The 19,390-nt window shown below is 44.6% G+C and overlaps 1 protein-coding gene across 1 annotated transcript in view; it reads left to right on the top strand.

The window, feature by feature from the left end:
- Positions 1 to 2,113: 2,113 nt before the first annotated feature.
- The window catches only part of LOC138292941 (intercellular adhesion molecule 5-like), a 122,571-nt gene continuing 105,294 nt past the window's right edge, over positions 2,114 to 19,390 (top strand). The window contains exon 1 of the mRNA XM_069231829.1: positions 2,114 to 2,319. Within this exon, the coding sequence (XP_069087930.1) occupies positions 2,250 to 2,319 (70 nt within the window). The 5' untranslated portion in view covers positions 2,114 to 2,249. The remainder of the gene's footprint in view (positions 2,320 to 19,390) is intronic.

Here is a 19,390-nt window from a genome sequence, read left to right as displayed (position 1 = left end):
AGGCTGAGGAGCTTGAGGAACAATGACAGTGTGGGGAGCTTGGGGATCAAGGTCATTGTGAGAATCTCAGGGACATGGGCAGTACAAAGTGCCTGAGGGACAAGTACAGGAGTAGCCTAAGACACATTGATAAGAAATATTTACTTTGGGCATTTGGGCACATAACATGAGGAGCTTGAAAGTCCTGGGCAGTGTGAGAAACTTGGATTACACAGACTCAGTGGACTCAATTCACCGAAAAAACAGTATACATTTTTGGACATAGTTTACTCCTTTTTTGCAATTCACAAGCCTTCATCGTGGCATGCCTAGAAAGCAACACCAGGCACTAGTTCCCTGCTGATATCCTGGGAATGTTACATGAAGTAGTTCATAGGCTTCCATTTCTCCTACACAGCAATTGAAGCCTGCTGTGCAAAAAGGCACATTTTTGGTTTTTTTTCATTACTTTCTGCCCTGACATCCTCTCCAATATGGGGGCGATCCTTTCTCCCAAGGTTGTTCACGTTCACAAACTTACATGGGAAGCCAGGCCCTGTTTCGCCCACTCCCACCCCTTCGGCGGAGCTTACTGCGGAGTACTATACACACTTGAAGGGAAAGATGACGCAGTACTAAATGAGAACTACGTACACCTGCTAAGAATCCTGTGAGATCCTGGCAGGCGCACATTTTCAGCCACAAAGTGCCTTTGTGAATTGGGCCCAGTGAGAGAAACCTGGGGCCGAAGGACAACCAAGGTGAAGAGCCCAGCACGGACAGTGTGAGGGTTTTAGGGGACAGGGACAGTGTGAGGTGATCGGCCACAAAGGCAGACCGTGAAAAGCTCTGGGGACAAGCGCGGTGTGAGGAGCGAGGGCGCTTGGAGAAGGAGCACGGACAACAAGGGCAGTGTGGGGAGCGCTTGCACATGGGCAGGGTATGAACCGAGAGTAACTGTGAGAACGAGGACAGGTGAGGGGCTCGGGCACACGACCGGTCAGTGTGTAGAGTACCGGAAAGAAAGGCACAGTTTTAGGAGTTTGGGCTCACAGACAGCGTGTGACTCGCGAAGCTTCTGGGGAGCAGTGACAATGTGAGGAATTTAGAGGAAAAGGACAGGCAATGTGAAGGGTTTGGGTATATAGACAGTGTGAAGAGCTGGACGAACAGGGACCGTGCAAGCAGTTTGGGGTTGAGGAAAGAGTGCGGAGTTTGAGAACAAGGACAGTGGAAGGAACTTGGGCACGTGGCCGGACAGTGGGAGGAGATCAGAGAAAAAGGACAGTGTGATTAGTTGGAGGAACAAGGACAGCGTGAGGAGCTCGGGGAAAGAGGATAGTGTGAGCAGTTTCAGAATTAAAACAGTGTAAGGAAGTTGGGAAAAGGGACAGTGTTAGTAATTTCGTAATGAGGACAGTACGGGGAGCTGGTGAAATGAGGGCACCGTGGGGCACTTCTGCACATGTTCAGGCAGTGTGAGGAGCGTGGGAAGCAAGGACGGTGTGAGGAGCTTGGGTACAAGATGCATTAGGTCACATGTAATTCTAACTCTACTTGTAAACTGTATGTCTATAGGCTCGTGACCCCTGCCGAAGCGTCAAAGCGCTTTGCGGCGAGTAGCACGCAATTCCGGTACCCAGATTAGAGAAGCTAGGTAGCAGGCTACTAAAAAGTGTTTTAGTTCTTCGTGGATTACTTGTGGGAAGTGTGTTAAACTTGTTATCATGAGGGCTCATGCTTTTATGTACTGTATTGTTTTGAAAAGGATGGCTTTATTGAAGTGGGTTAGTAAAGGGATGCGTGCACCTCCTGACAGTCCTGACAAAGACAGTGAGCGGAGTTCGGGCACATGAACAGTAGCTGTGACGCAACCAGCTACAGTTAGAAAGCGGGATTTGCAGTATTTCACTAGTGAGTAATCCACCGAGGGTTAAAGTTTCGTTTTACTATAAGCAGCCACGGGGCTCAGAAGCCCACGGTGACCCATCTCTGACGCTGGGAGATTCCCACCAACAGCCTTGTTGCATCAACCAGGGAAAGAACCCAGCGTGGAAGCCCCCAAGCCCTGAAAAGTGAAGCTGATGGGCCGGGCTTGAGGAAATCCGGGGCAGGGCGGGAAGGCCAGGGCGAGAGCAGGCTCCGCGCGCGAGCTCTGAGCCCGCTAGTCCGTCAGCGCAGTCAGACGCAGCAGCCGCGCGCCGGGAGCCCCTTGTCGGAACAGCTGGGGCAGCCTCCATTCTCTTGAATACACGTGAATCGCTATCAGCATGGCCTGGGCTTGGGAACGTGCGCTCTGTTACCTGTTCGCGTGTTGCTGCGTGGCCCTCTGCGCAGCAGGTAAGTCGCTGGGCTTTGTTCTGTACAGGTAGCTTAACTCCCAAGAAGTTTAAAAGAAAAGCAGGGCAATGTGTGAGAAATGTCTATTTGTAGCTCAACCGAGGAGGGGCAGCTGTGCTTATCACTACTAGATCGTGCGGGTTCAGGCGGTCGGGGGAAAGTGCAAAGCGCTTAACTTTTAGCTCTGCGGTGTATCAGTCGCTGACGCACCTTGAATGATGGATTTTAAGGACTCAATTCACATATGTACGCCTACATTGATAGACAGCTGAAAAACAAGAACAGTTGTTGCCATGATATGAGCTGCGACCGCAGGAGTGGTGAAGGAAAAGCTTGAATGCCAGACAATCCCGTCAGCAACACAGATAGCGAGTTTGTGCAGATAATGCAAATATATATTGTAAATATGTCAAGCATGCCATCGCTGCCTATTTAGGCGGGATGCTTTACGATTTTAAAAGATAAAAAAATACTTCCACTTCACCTTAAAATCACCCCCAAAACTCTAAGTAGAAACTAAACCCCACCCGTATTTATTTCGCTAAATTTCATTCTTAGGTGTTTCTAAACGTTGTCATGTATGAACGGGTAGAGTGACAAACTAATGGGCAGAGATTCTCGAATAGTACAGACGATCTCTAGATGTATATTGACAGGTTAGGCTGGTGGACAGATAATGGAAGAGAAGGGAGAGAAACGTTGAGAAAAGGAGGCAAAAGGGATAATAGAGATAGAAAGTGAAGCAGGGAAAGTAAGTAGAATAGAGTGGGGAGAAGCGAGAAAGAGAGCAGAGACCCTGAGTGCTTAGGCCGCCCCAGCCTTGAATATTTGCGTGGGGGCAGATTCTGTCATTTCCGAACACTCTGAAGAGGCCGAGGAAATCTTTTGCCACAGACAGCCTGACCCCACCTGTGTGAGTGGCTCAGTGGTGCCCTCTACTGCCCAGCGAGCCTCTCTGTAGCTTGAAGACCACAGCGTGCCCTCAGCTCTCAGCGCCCACGGCCTCACCCTAGAAAAAACATCCTGCTCAGTGTGCCGACAATGGCCCCTTCCTCTAGTGCAGTCCATCCTCTTTGCGTTTTCTAGTCATTTACTATTATTTGTCTTTTATTAAACACACCGTGACTTTAAGATGATTTACATATTTCAGGACCCCATACGAAGAAGCTGGCTTCCATATAGGGCACACCCCTTAGTTTACCTGGAAACAGCAGTGTCTTCTCGTTGGGATTGTTTGCATTCCCTAGCTTCAAATAAGATTAGCTTTGTCTACTGCTGGGTAACATAGGACAGTCATTAGGTTTAATACATGAGTAATGTTCTGGCTTCCATTGGGACTATTTTACAGCATCCTTAGGCTTACATAGTGAGAGGCTTGCTTAACATTCACCGGAAATTCATGGGTAGACTTCTGTTTTCTATATGTGACTGTTAAAAGTGTCTGGGTCGTTCTATGGAGTGTGCTGCACATTCTGTTCACTCTCATTGGGGGAGTTGTTTCTTTAATAGGAACACTTTTGCATTTTCTGTTTTTTTGTTAGGAGCCATGTTGTACATTTACTGGGCTTTCTTGGGGAGTGTTCTGTCTTCAATATGGGTCTTTTTTCCATGGCCTGGGCTTTTCTGTAGCAGCCCGTTGAACATTTCCTGTCCTTCCACGAGAGAGTTCCGCCATCTGAAGGGGGCTATATAACATTTTCCCTTCTTTTCTGTAGGGTCTATTGTACACTCCCAGTGCTTACGTGGGGAGAGTTGTTTCTTTAACAGGGACACGTTTCCATTCCCTGAGTGTTTCCAGGTACACTCTTGTACATTCCCTCTGCGTACAAGAGAGTTCTGGTTTCTGGAAGGGATTTTCTATATGCCCTAGATTTGTTTGTCGGGATTTGTTGTGCATTTTCCTGGGCTTATAGTAGAAGGGCACTTGCTTCCTGGATTACAAATCTAGGTTTACTTATGTAGATGTGTGGCTTCTATAATGCGCTGTTTTTCTTACCATTAAAGAGATAGGGCTCTGGCTGCCATCATGGATTGTTTTACCCATGGTACAGAACCTTGCGTTCTTGGTGTTTTATACCGATTTATCATCTAGAAAACACGTCACTATGAGCTGTCGCCAAAATATTTCTGAATAACTACAGCTTTTGTGTTGTGTTTGCATGCTCAGATGCTCCCTCAAAATATTTCCTTGTTCCCTGTAGTAGTATTTTCTTTTTTTATTTCTATTACTCGAAAAGTGCTCATACAACCTCAGGAGCATGTATGCGTAAGGACCAATGGGAAACCAGCCGGACAAAGTGAAAGTAAAGACAAACTGCATCAGAAAAAAGAGGAAGGTGTAAAGGGCCTCTGAAAAGACAAATGGTTTTGCAGAACACATTTGATATGGATTAATCTTCCACAATATTGGTTCTGCACTTTCCTGCTTGTGGAAAAGGACATGCACCGGGAGAAGGGAGCTGGAGCAGAAAACTCAAGCTTTGGTGTCACTGGCAATCTGTCACAGAGGCAGGACTAAGCAAGCCCAGGTGAACAGTCAGCTATGTGCCATTACTGCATGTTAGAGCCAAGCAACCAAAAGATCGAATCAATTGTGCTAATAACCTAACACATGCAATAAAAAAACATGTGTGCAAGAGAACAGTCCTAACAGACCACACCGAACATCGAAGCTATATGGGAAGAAAGGAGGCTGGGACAGAGATGGAGAAAATTCCTCCAAAAAAGAGGAAAATCAGGCATGCTCTATGTATTCCTACTTTGTTCAGCCTAAGGTTAGTCTTCAGGATAGAAGGTCCACTGTATTGAATGTGGAAGAGAGATGCAGTAAAACTGCCCCGGACACGCCCCCTCCTCTAACACTATTCTTGACCCATCCAGATCCAAAATGAGGGACATTTCAAAACCTCTTCCAGTGTCAAAGCCTTGCAAACAGGATTCCAGGATACCGGATTCTTCTGAGTATTTAGATAACTTTTAAGTCACAATTCTTTCCAAAAGCTTGCGTCATGCTGCAGTTAGGGTGATTGGGCTGTAGATGTCTCTGATAATAATGTCCAGTGTTTCCTTCTTAAGGAAGTAATGACTCCACTTTCCGTTGCACCAGAGCCATCCCTATTCCTAATTATAAATCCCTTTAGGCTAGACCAGAGACCGGTCACGCATTATCCGGGAATCCAGACTTAATATTTTGAAGGTGTAGTATTTATTAGTTGCCAGTGACAAGGAGGATGAATAGATTAGATCCGCTCGGCTCCTGTTTACTGTAATATGTTTTATGCTCGCCCCACCTATCCAAATCCATTTACAAACTTCAAAATCCTGGCCATGTCATCTTCAGCTTGAACCACTGATATCATTTGTCCTCTACCTCGGAATCCCAGTATTAGGGCCTGATGAACTTAGTCTTGTCCACAAAATGGTGCATTGTATTATCTCAGGGTACCACGTAAAGACCTTCCAATCCTGGCAACTAACCAGCACTCTAGGTCCAACTACCTTCAAAGAATTGGCATTTGTCCCGGCTGCGTATTTTAGACATATGTGGGAAAATCCCTCCCAACAGAAGGCTCAGACCCCTGAAGTTACTCTTCACCTGAAAACTCAAAGAAGACTTCATCCTGTTGGTATATTGGTTGGGTTAAATGATTTCTAGAGTTTTTTCTGAATGATACTGAACCAGAATAATGTGGCCTGACTATCGTTTCACAAAAATGTATCCTAAATATAATTTCCTACAATATTGCCCCACTGAAGTTAACAATGTAAAATCAAATCAACGCCATTCAATGAATCGATATTGTTGTAAACAATAACTAAGCCACAATATTTATGTCAGATGATACATTTATGACTGAATTTCTGACATACAGCCTTCCTAATGCACAGGAGCTTGGCAGTGAAGCAGGTGTTTCTGGGGATGTATTCCATTGCTTTTCTGCTACTGATGAGGAGTGAGAAGTACATAGTAATGTTTTCGTGGTAGATACGCACACTGTCATTTGAGGCACTCTAATGCGGGGGCAGTCTATTCGGTCAGTCTGAGACTCTATAGCCCTAGTTATCTTACTGCTAATACTAGAAAGCAGTGCTGGTAAGAGGACGACTCAGTCACTTGACCTGCTTACTTAAGAGTCTTTGACTTTGATATAATTTGAGTCACAACACTTTTGTTAAAAACTCTTTACCCTCTAGATTATTCTGAATCAACATCTTTGGAAACCCGTTAGCCCTGAGGAAACCATTAAACTGATGAAGGGTGCTACTAGAAAATAATATTTCCATGGCCAAATAAAGAAGATCTGCAATATAATTACATATGGACTTTGAATATTTGAATCAAGAGGAGTCCTCGTGGATGAAAGCTATAACCTGTGTGTGGAAACTTATTGTGGGGCAGGAAGGATGTGGTCTCTTGCGCTGTGATGTGGAAGCAGCCTTGCTGAAGCTGCAGAATATGTAGGCCAGCAGACCTACAGAAAGAGTTTTGGCATAGCCTATATGGAACAGTAAAATGGCAGATTTACTGTGAGGTATGGGGGAATATTAGGAAATGAAAGATTTGCCTTAATATCCTGTATGGGAAGACGATATCCTAACTGCAGAGTTATCAGCGGTGTCAGCAAAGGCCAGTGTATATCCAGGCACCTTGGCTTTTCACTGTGTTTGGAAGGGGAGGTGCCAATATCCTAGTGATGAAGGTCTGAGTAGGAGCGGGTTTGAGCCGTGGTGCCCTTTCCCACAAGTGATGTAGCTGTTTTTTTTCTGCATTTAGCATCAGATGGTTTTCTCTTTGGAACCTGCTGATCCATCTAATGCTGATTGTTGAGGGTGATTTCTATATCATGGGCACAGCCACAGCATGTTAAAGTAAAAATGTAGAGGATTTGTTTAGCTTTACTATATAAGATTAGCAGACCTGAATGTCTGTGGGGTTGTAACATTTGCATAATTTTTTTCAATCCTTTTTTCACGAGGGTAGTTTTATTCAGGGAAGGGTTTTGTAGTTTTCAAACTATTGTATTATTATTACAAGAGCAGGGCTTGGGGCGAGAAGTAACACGAAGCTTTTAATATATTCCTTTTGGTAAAACGAGTTTCCCTTATTGGGATCATTGCCACAGTGTTCATTGCTGTAAGTATGGCACGCTCATCCTGATTTATCTAAATCATTATTTGATAGTACATGCAAAATGAAATGATTCACCAGTTGTGGTTCTTTTTCCATGGAACTCTCTTATTAGTTGCCTCTGACTCAGCCAGAGATGACCTCGTCCTTTGGAGCTTGGATAAGTTAGATGTGCTTCCGTGCCTGATACCCTGGCAACCTGATGCTTACCACTCACTAACTCAGGCTGCCTCCTCCCCATCTGCAGAAACCTACTGGTGTTACTTGCTGGCCATGTTGTGGGATGTGTGCTGCCCGCCCTCTATTGGGAGCATCCGCTGACCACCTCAGATGTGTTAGCGCCAGCAAGAGGTACTATAGGATTTTCTATGCCAGAGCAGCCTCTTAGCTCCCTCTCTGGAGCAAGGAAGAAAATTGGTGCTGTGCAGCAGCCTGCAATTGGATCATTTTTCTGTGGGGGTGTCCCCAACTAACCCATGTGGTGGTGGATGCTTGGGCGCAACCAGGCCTGAGCTTTGGGGGAGGGGTAGGTGCAAGGGTGTTGGCTAGTACCAGTCAGTGGTGATGGGGCTACAATTTTGAACAATGGGGACCGGGCACGTTTGGAAGGCCAATAGATCCAGATTTAATGTGCTAATGCATGGAAAAAGGCATATGTGCATGCCAGTTCTTTCCAGCTTTAGCACATTAAAGCCAGATCTTTTATCTTCACCAATGAATTCCCCTGAGACACTGAATAACGCTGGAGCTCAGAGAGTGTACACCAGATCTGCAAGCATCAGATATCTGCAAGATGGTAGGTACCAAGCGAGTCCTGTGCATGTCTGATGAAGCAGCGTAGCAAGGATGCATCGGGCCCTTGTGCAAGCAGAGCAGATGGCCACTTTGAATGCTGGTGTGTAATAAATACAGCAATTATCCAGGGTCAAGTGGCTCCCTGGGGTTCTGGGCTCTGGTGCTGCTGCACCTGTCCACCAATGGTAGTTACACCCCTGGTCTGATGCACAGAAAAGAAAGCACTGAAGGCTTACTGGAATTTTTTTTGTATCTGATTGAAAAGAGCATGAACTGGATAATGATAAAAGGCTTCCAAGGAGCAAGCGGAGGTGTGTGGGAGGAATCTCCCAAAGTGACCAAAAAAATGCTCCCAGGGACATTGAAAAGCAGACCTGAGTTGTGAAGAATAAACAGGGATAAAGAAAATTGTCGGTAGCTTCTATCTGGCTGTCACAAAATGAAGGTGGTTCATTAACAGCTCCAAAAGAAGCGGTATCCGCAGAGAATAATATGCTGAATGCATGTTCACAATCTAAAAACATGTATGTATTGGTATTTCTAAAGCATAGCTCTAGCCCGAGAGCAAGAGAGCGCTCCACATTATGGGAAGTGATGGACAATGATGCAAGATTGTATTCATCAAGTGGTGACTTAAATCTTTTTGTTACACACAGACTTACAGTAGTATCTCGCACATTTAAATTGTAGGCACATTGTGAATAAGTGGTTTCCCACAAATGTGCAATTTACAGTCAATGCCAAGCTGGATACAAACCACAGTCCTCAGACAGACAGCTTAGTAACTAGGCCATACCTCCTTCCTTAGTTGATGTAGTAGAACTTTAGAAAAAGCTCCAAACATTTTATGTCACCACTTTTTGTAAACGCTTATGTTGTAACATAGCCATTAGGCCATTAGGCTATATTCTTCATACTGTCTAGTGAGTCAACTGAATGCAAATTATTTTGCCTTCTATGTGTTACACATGGGTAGCACCTAAATGAGTTATCACTTGTTTAAAGTTGAGTTTTATCTACTTGCATGTACAAAACGGTTTAAAGTTTAGCACTTGCAGAGGATGTTTAATGGGCAACTGTGTCATTTGGTCCTATATTATCATTGGGGGGTCCTGGAGATATCTTTGGCCCTATGGTTTGTAAGTGTCACCAGAAGCCTGAGATGGCAATGACAAGGTATGCTTTACTTTTTTTTCAATATTACAAGGTTTTGTATTCCAAATGTAGCCACATAATTTTGATGACCTTGATCCTCCAAGCTGCATATTCTTACTAGTCTGGACATTGTGATAACCTCTACACAGTGAGTTGGGGACCACCGTTTAGGCATGGGCAGAGTTTGTGGAGTTCTGCTACGCAGAACTCTGTGAAGTGCTGAAAAAACTGCCGGGCTACGTGGAGTTCTGTGAGCAGTGGAATTTGGGTAAGGCGCACTGTTTGCCCTGATTTTTAGCGCAGGAGTTTCTCCTGCACTGCAAAATCAGCGCAAATGGCATCACGCGGAGCGACAGAGGGAGCTAACTTCTTTTTGCGACTCAAGTAGATTTTCTACTTCAGCAGCAGCTTCCCCAACGCTAGCGGCAGCTTTCTCATCGTGAGCAGTTGCGGCATATCCCGACCACTCGCATTCAGAAATCTCGCTTGCACTTGCGAACTTAGCGATTTCTCTCGCAAGCACTCACCAACTTAACGTTGGCAAGTGCGAGAGAGAGAAAAAACTCTGCTCCGCATCACTTCGTGGGGAAAACTCAGCAAACTCTGCCGGTGGAGCGGAATTCTTCACCCACCCCTACTACCATTATGATGAAATCATTTGTATTTCACACGTAACTGTGAAATATTTTCCATATTTCACGTTTCCTTGTACTACATGGGTTTATACCACTGCTTTTTGTGTGATACAAGCACCAAAATAAAGAAGTACATGCATTTTTACTCAAAAATATAATGATTTCTCAATAACTTAAAAAGACTATACACTGTTGTGAAAGGAGTAAGGCCATATCGTAATTTGCACCTATACAGCCAGTTTTCATTGCTCTAGGTTAATTGTCTCATAAAAAACACACTTACACTTTAGTCACACTTTTTTCTTTCTCTCCAAATGAAAGAAAGTTGGACAAAGATGCATAAATGTAACCGTATGCATGCTGCAACAGAAATGCATCATGAGAAGTAGTGTTGGCAGTTACATTGGTGAAGGAGCTGAAGCCATCTAAAAGATAAAGTTATTCTTCTTATGTTGAGCACCAGCAGCATAAGACAGTTCTGCAGGATTAGACTGAGATAGCCAGGAGATCTGTGAGTAAACCCATCCATGTAGGAAAGTGTGTGCATGCCATAACCCTACGCTGTCCTTTCAGTGGGCTCCAGTAGCTCAGGCTGGTGCACAGCAGTGCGGAGCTCATGTTCCTTCACCTGTACAGATGCCTACTGCTGTCTCGCAGGAAGATAGAAGGTACAGCTAGCAGTATAAGGGGGCATTGCAGAGGTTTTATCCACTGAGGAGACCATGATTTGAGGGCATCGTGTTTGGAGCTCTTCTATTTCTTTTGCAGTGACACTAAGCCATAGGTTAACAATTAGCACACATGCACCAACAGAGGATCCTGTAGGAAATTCCTCCTATTGCACCATTGAAGTTGAGCTGCCTTCACAAGCTTTATGCTTTACTCCTCCATGCACTCACTTTAGAGTTTGCCTTCTTCAACCAAGTCAGTGAAGTGACTATACAAAATGTCAAATTCCTTCAGTATGTGAAGGAGTTTACGTTTGAAGTTCCATGTAAAACACAATTTAGAATTGGACTAAATCACCTTTTACAATTCTAAAATATAGCTGCCAAGTGGATCTGTCCACATGTGCAACACCTTCACTCTAACCCAGTGCTTAATTTGCCTTAAAAAAAAGTGTGCTGGTGACCAAAATGTTTCTTTGTAGATTGGTATCGGCACCATCCACAGCCAGCACCAGCACTGCCCAGATACACGGTGCAGGCAGACTTCTGATGATGGGAGCAAAAGAATGGGGGAAATGTGCTGTAAATTTTAATTTAGTCAACTTAGTCACACCTCCTGCTTCCACACCCTCAAATGCTTAAGGAAATCTTCAAAGGATTCCCAGTAAACATATGCAGGATGGTCACCCAGGCCCTCATCATCAGCAAGCTGGACTATGGCAACACACTGTTGGAATCACTCTCTAACCGCTAGAAGACTTCAGACCATGTAAAACCCATCAGCCAGACACACACTCAGGCTTTCCCCCACGTTCACATCACTCTGCACCTCAAAGACCTCCGCTAGTCCTCCATTTACCAACCCACACTCTTAAAGTTGCTCACACACACATGCAAAGTCCTGTACAACCTCTGCCCCACCTACCTCAATAGCAGCATCATTTATAACACACCTACCAGACACCTCTGCTTAGCCACACTCATCCCCTGCACATACAGATCCAGAATCAGCCTTCTTGCTTTCTTCTGCCTCAAGACCAAAGCCTGGAATGACTTTCCTCTACAAATTAGAGCTACCTTTCAGTACTTGAACTCCGCAAGAAACTGAAAATGTCTGTCTTAACCTGAACAAAGCCCAGTCACACCTGACCTAGCCCCTGCTTTTTCAGCAATAGGATACTCTCCATTGAGAGCTGCAGAGTTCACAAACACCCTAAAAAAAGTTTGCTTTAGCAATATTGTTGTGCTGTTGTTCAAACATCTCTCTGGCATCTCCTGTTTCACATGTAGTCTCTATTCTTTTTCACACTCCCCTCTCATTTCTTTCCCACTTTTCTGTCCATATTCTCCTGCATGGTTAATTTTCTTTCACTCCTAATTACTTTGTCTCTCACTCTCTCTCTCTTCAATCGCTTGTCTACATCCCTTCTCTCTCAGCGTCATCCTCCCTCCTTCTTCTCCTCACTCCCTATCAGAAACAGGCCATGTGGAAGTTTAACCTGGGTGAGAGGCATGTGATGCTCCCACAGAATATTAGCTGGTCCCGGTTCCTCAGTTCCCATAGAACCTCAGGATTTACATTACAGGAATGAAGGCTTAAGGAGCTCAACCTTGGTTGTGAACTGGCTCACCTCGATCTGTGTCTGCGCAGAGGCCCAGCCCTGTCTGCAATGGAGCTCAGCTGATTACGTGGAAGAGCTCATATCTATCTGCCAAGGGCCACAGTGCTATGCATGCAGGGACTTCGCTCCAGCTTAATGAAAGAATTTACCTATAGTTCATGGTCTCTGCTCTATCTGTGCATGGGTTCAGCACTGTATGCAGGGACGTGACTGCATCTAGGCTGGAGCTTAGCTCTATCTGCAGAAGAGTGAGTTTAGTTCTACAAGATGATGCGGTCTGTTTGTGGCAGAGCTCTAGCTTTGTACTTGTCTCTGTGTGCACAAGAACCTACTTCTTTCTGTGTAAGAACGTGAAGAAAGTGAGAGTTGGAGTTTAAGAGTGTGTATGAATAAGTGAAATTGAGTATGAGGGAGTGAAGAAAGGAGAATGAATGTGTTAGAATGAGTGAACGAGTAATTGATTGCAGGTTGTGAGAGGGAGTGGAAGTGAGTTGTGGGTGTAGCTATCAATGGTGCAGCAGGTGCAATTGCCCCAGGGTTTAGAGTTAGTGAATTCAAGTGTGTTAGTAAGTAAAAATGAGAACCAGTGAGTATGAGTATGTTTGTGTATGACTAATAGTGAGTGGGAATAAGTATGAGTGAGAATGAGCAAGTGAGAGACTGTGAGTTAGAGTGAGTGAAGGAAAAGAGTCTAACACCCAGATTATCAAAACTTTCACACAACACAGCGCATTACCCAAGGTCAGTGTGTTGCGTGAGAGAGACGGAAAGTGCCATATCTACAAAGATATGGTTCTATCCTGCTATATCTGTGTTGCTGGTGCACAATTAGGCTGCAAAGCGCCACGCAGACACCGTTGCAACATAGTGCAAATATGTCTGAGTGAGTCTAGCATAGCTTTGTACTGGAAGGGTGCCCTTCCACTACAACATACTATACTTTCTCTAACTTTAAAACTTTTCCTACTTCAAGTGTGTGCTGTACTGTGTAGTATGCATGCAAAGTGGGAAAAGTTAGGAGAAATAAAAGCATTTCTCCTTTTTAATGCCTGTTTTCATGTGGCATTTATTTTTTGGTGCAAAAGCAGGACTGCTATTGTTAGTAGATAAAGTTTTGCATCAAAAACCATGGGTGGTTGGATGAGAACACCGATATACCACCCATGAACACCCCCTTCATACAGAATAAGCAGAATTATTTTCAGACAACTTTCCAGCGTAAAACAGATTTTGCGCTGGAAAATAAATTAAAAACACATTTTGCGCTGGTCTGCGTCATTTTTGTGATGAAAACCCAGCACAAACTGTTTGTTAACCTGAGACTACATGTGAAAGAGTGTGAGTATGTGTGACTCACATTTAAAAAAAATGGGGGGAAGTCCGGGACGGTATTATGCTCCACTACACTCATAGATCACTAGCAGCCACTGATGCCAATACTAACTGACGAGAGGTGGGCTAACAGCCTGAGCTGCTGACTTAGGAACTGGGGGACAAGGTTTGAATCCCAGTGTTAGCTCAGCATCCTGTGATCCTAGGCAAATCATTTGATCTTACCCGTTCCAAAAATAAAACGATTTTATGTAATGCAATCTGGTGCTCATATAAAGCACCCACCCCCTCATGAAAGATGCTATTGCTAGCAAAGTCTGGCCACTGTATTTTAAAAAACCACTTTCTTCCCTTTTTAGCATTTATTTAGTGCTTTTTACCCATCACACGGGTAGTAAGCACTATATAAATGCAATTGCAAATCAAGACAGTTTGCGATTTCTGCCTTGTTATATCTTGAAACCACAGTAAAATGGCAGAGATTGCCCTTGAAGTGCAGACACGAACTCTCATACCAGCTACCTGCACTAATGGCCAAGCATTAAACTATGGTGATCAGTAAAGCACACTGCCTTATGCAATTGGAACCCCCACTGTGAGTTTTTTTTTGTCCTTGATGTTGTGATTCATATGTGACTCACTTCCTTTGAGGACACTGCAAAAGGAAGATAACCTGAAGGTGCCTGTCGGGAAAAAGAGAATGTTCTGGCGCTCTCTTCTCCAGCCCTTCTTCGCCCAGGCTTTCCCTGGGACAGGCACCCACACAGCTGCAGGCCTACAGCCTGGGTTACGGAACATGACGGGGGGAGGCTGAAGCCCTTTCAGTCTAATGGGTGTTGCGCGCCTGGGTGGATGTGTAGGTGATAGCCAGCTTGATGAGTGTTGTGGTCCCCTCCCGCACAGGTAAACAGCCGTTCAGTGTACAGTCATTGTATGTGGGTCTTACAAGTCCATGGGAGTGTGCATAAGGGTAACTAGAACCCCTGCCACCCAATTATGTACATATTCCATAATGGTAGAGGCCTCTGTGTAGAGATATTCCATAGGCTTAAATAAGAATAGCCTTGTCCTTTATAAGAGACTTTGCATTCCCAAGGGATTACACCAGGAAAGCCATCACTTCTAAATGGGACTGCGTTACTTCAATGATGTACACGTCAGGTGGGTGGAGGGAGCTAGGCTTCTGTGCTAGACTGTGTAGAGACTGGCAGCTGGTGAAAGCTGAATTAAAGGGATGTGCACAGACCTTTTTCCAATAGCCCTCGTAGAGGTCTTTGGTGATGGAGTCCCCAAATGCCAGATTCAGAAATGACCACCAAGCTGGCGATCGTTTGTTAAGTTTTGACCAGGATCACAGCGGTTCCTGTCAATGCTTTTTTAAGTTTGACAAACAGCTCCATCAACATGATGGAGCCGTCCATCAAACTTATTTTTTTGGTTTTCAAAAAGAAAATTCCAAACTGGATTTTCTTTTCGAGAGTATAAAAAAAGTGCCCCCCCCCCCACTTGCCAAGGAAGTTATCTCTCATGACGAGGGTGGCATTAACAGTTGCCACTGCCCCTCACTGCCAGGGTTTTACTGAAAACTGACCTGTACGTCTTCCCATCTGAATTAGGTGGGCGGGCATAGAGGTCCATCTCCGAAGGCCCTTGCTCCATTGCACTGTCAGAGAGGTGTAACCATGGCTGAGATGGAGTAGTCTCAGAGGTTACACCAAAGGTCCGCCCGCAGTTAAATCATGCAGGTGGACCATTATGTTTGTGTTAAGGATACTCTATCACTATGGAGGAGCCTTAACACCATGATACAAATCGGGCCCAAAGTCTGCTGTGAGTATTTCTGAAGAGTTCAAGGTTGGGCTGGGCTTAAGATATTTACATTGTTTTGGTGCAGCATAGTCTCATTGTTCTGCAGCCTTATCAATGCACCTCTTTGCAATGTTCTCTACCACGTGGCAAGTATCACGATGTCGTGACTTATGTGTGACTCAGATACAGTTTGCAAAAAAAACACAAAAAAACTTGGTGATACCGAAAGGGTGAATCTTGACCCTTTTTCAATGTTTACTGCTTCGAGTTTCTTTACCTCATTCTCTACTTTGCAGCAAACTGAATCTGATGTAAAACAGAGGCACTAGTTGCGCTTCCACCCAGTGACATGGCTGTCAGTGAGGCACGTGCAGTGACATCTGGGTCCAGTATTGGGAGGCATTCTGTACCCAAGTTATGATTGTCTTTTACTTCTCAAGCACGGGGTATATGGACCATTTTTCTTGAGTATTCCAGGATCCATCTCCAATGCCTCTGGTTTCAAAGCCTTGCCTCGAGTTCACATATGTGCACTATCAGTGTGCAGTCCTTTCTAACAAGCTCACAACTAACACCCTCTCCCTTCCCAGAAGGCACACCATGAAATCAATGCAAATCACCTCAATCTGAGATTATATAAAAAGTGGCTGCACTTGCCACCCACAGTGATGTTCACAAGCATTACTGCAAATGGAGCCTAGCACAGAACACCAAAGCAGAAGGCAGCAGGCCTGCCACAATCTGTCTAATGCAAACGGGACATCTGAAAGACTATAGCCACTTTTGGTCATACCACTTACTGTTATCCAGCTAGGTACTCGCTTAAGGCTGACCTTTGTTCCTAGAAATGTTTGGTCTGATATCTTGGATTGGGCACTAAATTTTGAGTCTCCAACAAGAAGGCACAATTGTGGGAAGGTGTAGCATCTATGGAGGGGAAAACAGCTGTTACTGACCCAGACCCAGAGACATTAGTTTTGTGATGGGTACTGTTGAATGGGTTGATTATTATTTTTACTATATTACTTAATCAGAATCCAGCCTATTGGAATGTCACAGCAGTCCCTAGGCCTACTGAAGTCAAGAAACGTCTTTGCATCCCTCAAGCATGTAATGCTTGAAAACGCAGAGTGTGCCTTTTCAGAGACTGCAATGCTGATCTGAACGGCTGCAGTGCTTTTTGGGTCAAGCCTACCAGGCAGCAAAAGCTGCCTGAATACGAAAGAAACATGGGCTTACCAGGAACATAAACGGAATTGCAGCCCTTCACATTGCTTACTATTGGTTGGCTTTACTGTCACTCCAATTTGCTTTCTTTTTGTTGGGTGGCTTTCCTTGTTTCAGGCTGTCTACCTTGTGTTTGACCCTCCCATTAAGCATAGCCTTTTTATCATCTTTTTAATTGGGTGGCTTCTATGCTACGTCTGTTTGCTTTTAGAGACCCACTTTTTAAGCTTTACCTAAGACAGCGCATGCAAGATCTTTTGTTAACTTAAAAGGGGCTTAGAGTCTGCCCATAACTTACCATTGGTTGGCTTCATCATCAGTCTCATTTATTTGCTTTCATTGGTCAGCGTGTGCTGGTTTCACTTTCTCTTTGTTCACTCCCTTGAGTATAGATCAGGTACTGATTGATTTAAATGTATTTATTGGTGTTCTTCTGCTCCTTATGCTTGGATTGAGGTATTTGTTACAGTCGTTGCTTCCCTCATTGTCATTGCTTTTCCGTTGTTATTGCTGCTTTGCCGTGGTGGTTGCTTGCCCGTCCCCCCTCACCCCTCCGGCGCCATTGCTTGTCCGTTGTTACTGCCCCATCACCCGCCTCCCTCGTCATTGCGTGGCCATTGCTGTTGGTTGCCCTGTCCCCCTCCCACTCTCGAGTCTTTGCTTGTTTTTCTCTGCTTTCGGGTCTTTGTAAACTGCAAGTACCATGATGCAAAGGTACAAACATAAATGCTATCTATCCCCTTGCATGAGGCGTTGGATATCTTGAGTGCCCTGTACAGAATGACTTCTTACAGATAGTCTTCACCTGCTGGGCCAAGAGCAGACTGCTTCTACTTCAGATACCATTGTGTCTAACTGCAGGGCAACTGCTGCATTGTAAGGCTTAATCGGCCATTTGGCAGTGGTTTGTACCGCAATCATACGTATTATACGTCACCCTCTGACATCTCCCTCCTCTGCCTGCTGGATGTGCAGTTTTCTATCGTGCTGCAGCTGGACAGCAGAACATCTCTCTCATACCAATAGGGTATACTTTTGTGCAGAATGTCGAGTTCTTTACTTTAATAAATGTAATTTTGTTTTTTTGTATGTACACCTGCTACAGTTATAGTCGTGTTCCACATTGTCTGAAAAAATAAATGTTTTTGTGTACTCAGAAATCGATCCATTTTTGAAAGAAGAATCGCTTGGAGACAAAGCCGTCTCTCTGATTGATATTCCTGATAAGATTATTGGAAGAGTGCTATATAATAGAATACTGGAGTGGATTAATAAAGCAGTGTTTTAAACCCTTGCCAGTTTCAGTTCTGGAAGGGAGTAGGCAGGGTTAAGCAGTGCCTAAATCTCCATTTAATTATTGGGAAATACACTTCGGCGAAGCAATCTCCACTTCACTGAGCCCATATGGACCTGTTGATGGCTTTCCATTGAGTAAATTGCTCAAAGCTGCGTCTTATTAGGTTGGGTTTGGATCAGGCTTTGGTACACCTATTGTTTTGTTTGCACACTGGGACAAAGGCGCGGGTCAGGTTTGGGAGTAAGGGGGAAGTGTCTGAGATTATCAACATCGAGCGCGGGGTGCACCAAGGCTGTGTGTTGGCTCCTTGGCTATTTATTTATTTGATATATAAATGATCTAAGCTTGGAGCTCACTCGGCGCACATCAGATGCCCCAATAGTAAGGGGTGTTCCTATGCCTTCCTTACTGTATGCCGACGACGCTGTGTTGTTAGCACATACTCCAAAAGCATTACGCACTTTAGTTAATTCTTTTGATCAATTGATGGTAAATCTTGACCTGAAGACTAATTTTTCTAAGTCTTTTATAATGTCTTGTGGGGAGAAACGTGTCAGGGTGTCCTCAGTTAAGGTAAATTCGAACTTTTTATCCAGCACAAGCACTTTTCACTATTTAGGGATTACTTTTAGCTCTGTTTGTGCCCCCCCCCCCCCATCCCCCTATATTGCACAGAACAGAGTTAAGTTCTCAAGGGCACTAGGCACTCTGCTTAGTCTGCCGCAGTGCTTAATTTGTAAATAAGAACGTGCTGGTGCCCAAAGCCCCCTCTTAAACACGCGACTTCTGCAATTAAATGTGTGAACACGGAATACTGATGCGGCGTAATCCTGAAGGCATCTCGGGCCTCTTCAATCCATACAAAGCCACTTCCTGCCCCGTCAGCTCACTCTTGCAGCTTTCTACTTTCTGACTTTGTGACGCTTTTTCGTTTTTCTCTTCCTCCGTCTTTCCCATATGTGGCTTTTGCTGGCAGCAAATGCATTAGGCAGAAGAATAAGCCCCGGCCCTCAAAAATAAGTGCCGGTGCTCAGCACCGGAAACAACAAGCACAAATTAAGCACTGGTCTACCGTCCCTAAAGGGAGGGAGGGTACTTGCACCCTTGCTGCAGATATAGTCCACCCAGTGCATTCCTATTGTGACGTACAGGGCAAGAGTTTGGGGTACAGGTGACCCATTAACTCTACAGCAGGAAGAGAACTGCTTTCTGAGAAGAGTATGATCTGTGCCGGTATCAACTTCTCATTTTATATGTCACGAGGAAATGGGCTTAATGTATTCGAGTGCCTATATTCATACTCGTCCTCTCCTTTTGTGGTTGTCTTTTACACACGAAAGAGACATTTTTAACAAGTAGTATAGTGGCTGATAACCTGGCGTGTTACGGAGGACTTGTTATAC

This window comes from Pleurodeles waltl, chromosome 4_2 (assembly GCF_031143425.1).
Source record: "Pleurodeles waltl isolate 20211129_DDA chromosome 4_2, aPleWal1.hap1.20221129, whole genome shotgun sequence".
NCBI lineage: Eukaryota > Metazoa > Chordata > Amphibia > Caudata > Salamandridae > Pleurodeles > Pleurodeles waltl.
The sequence above is the reverse complement of the archived record's forward strand: the minus strand, read 5'-3'. Positions and strand labels throughout refer to the sequence as shown.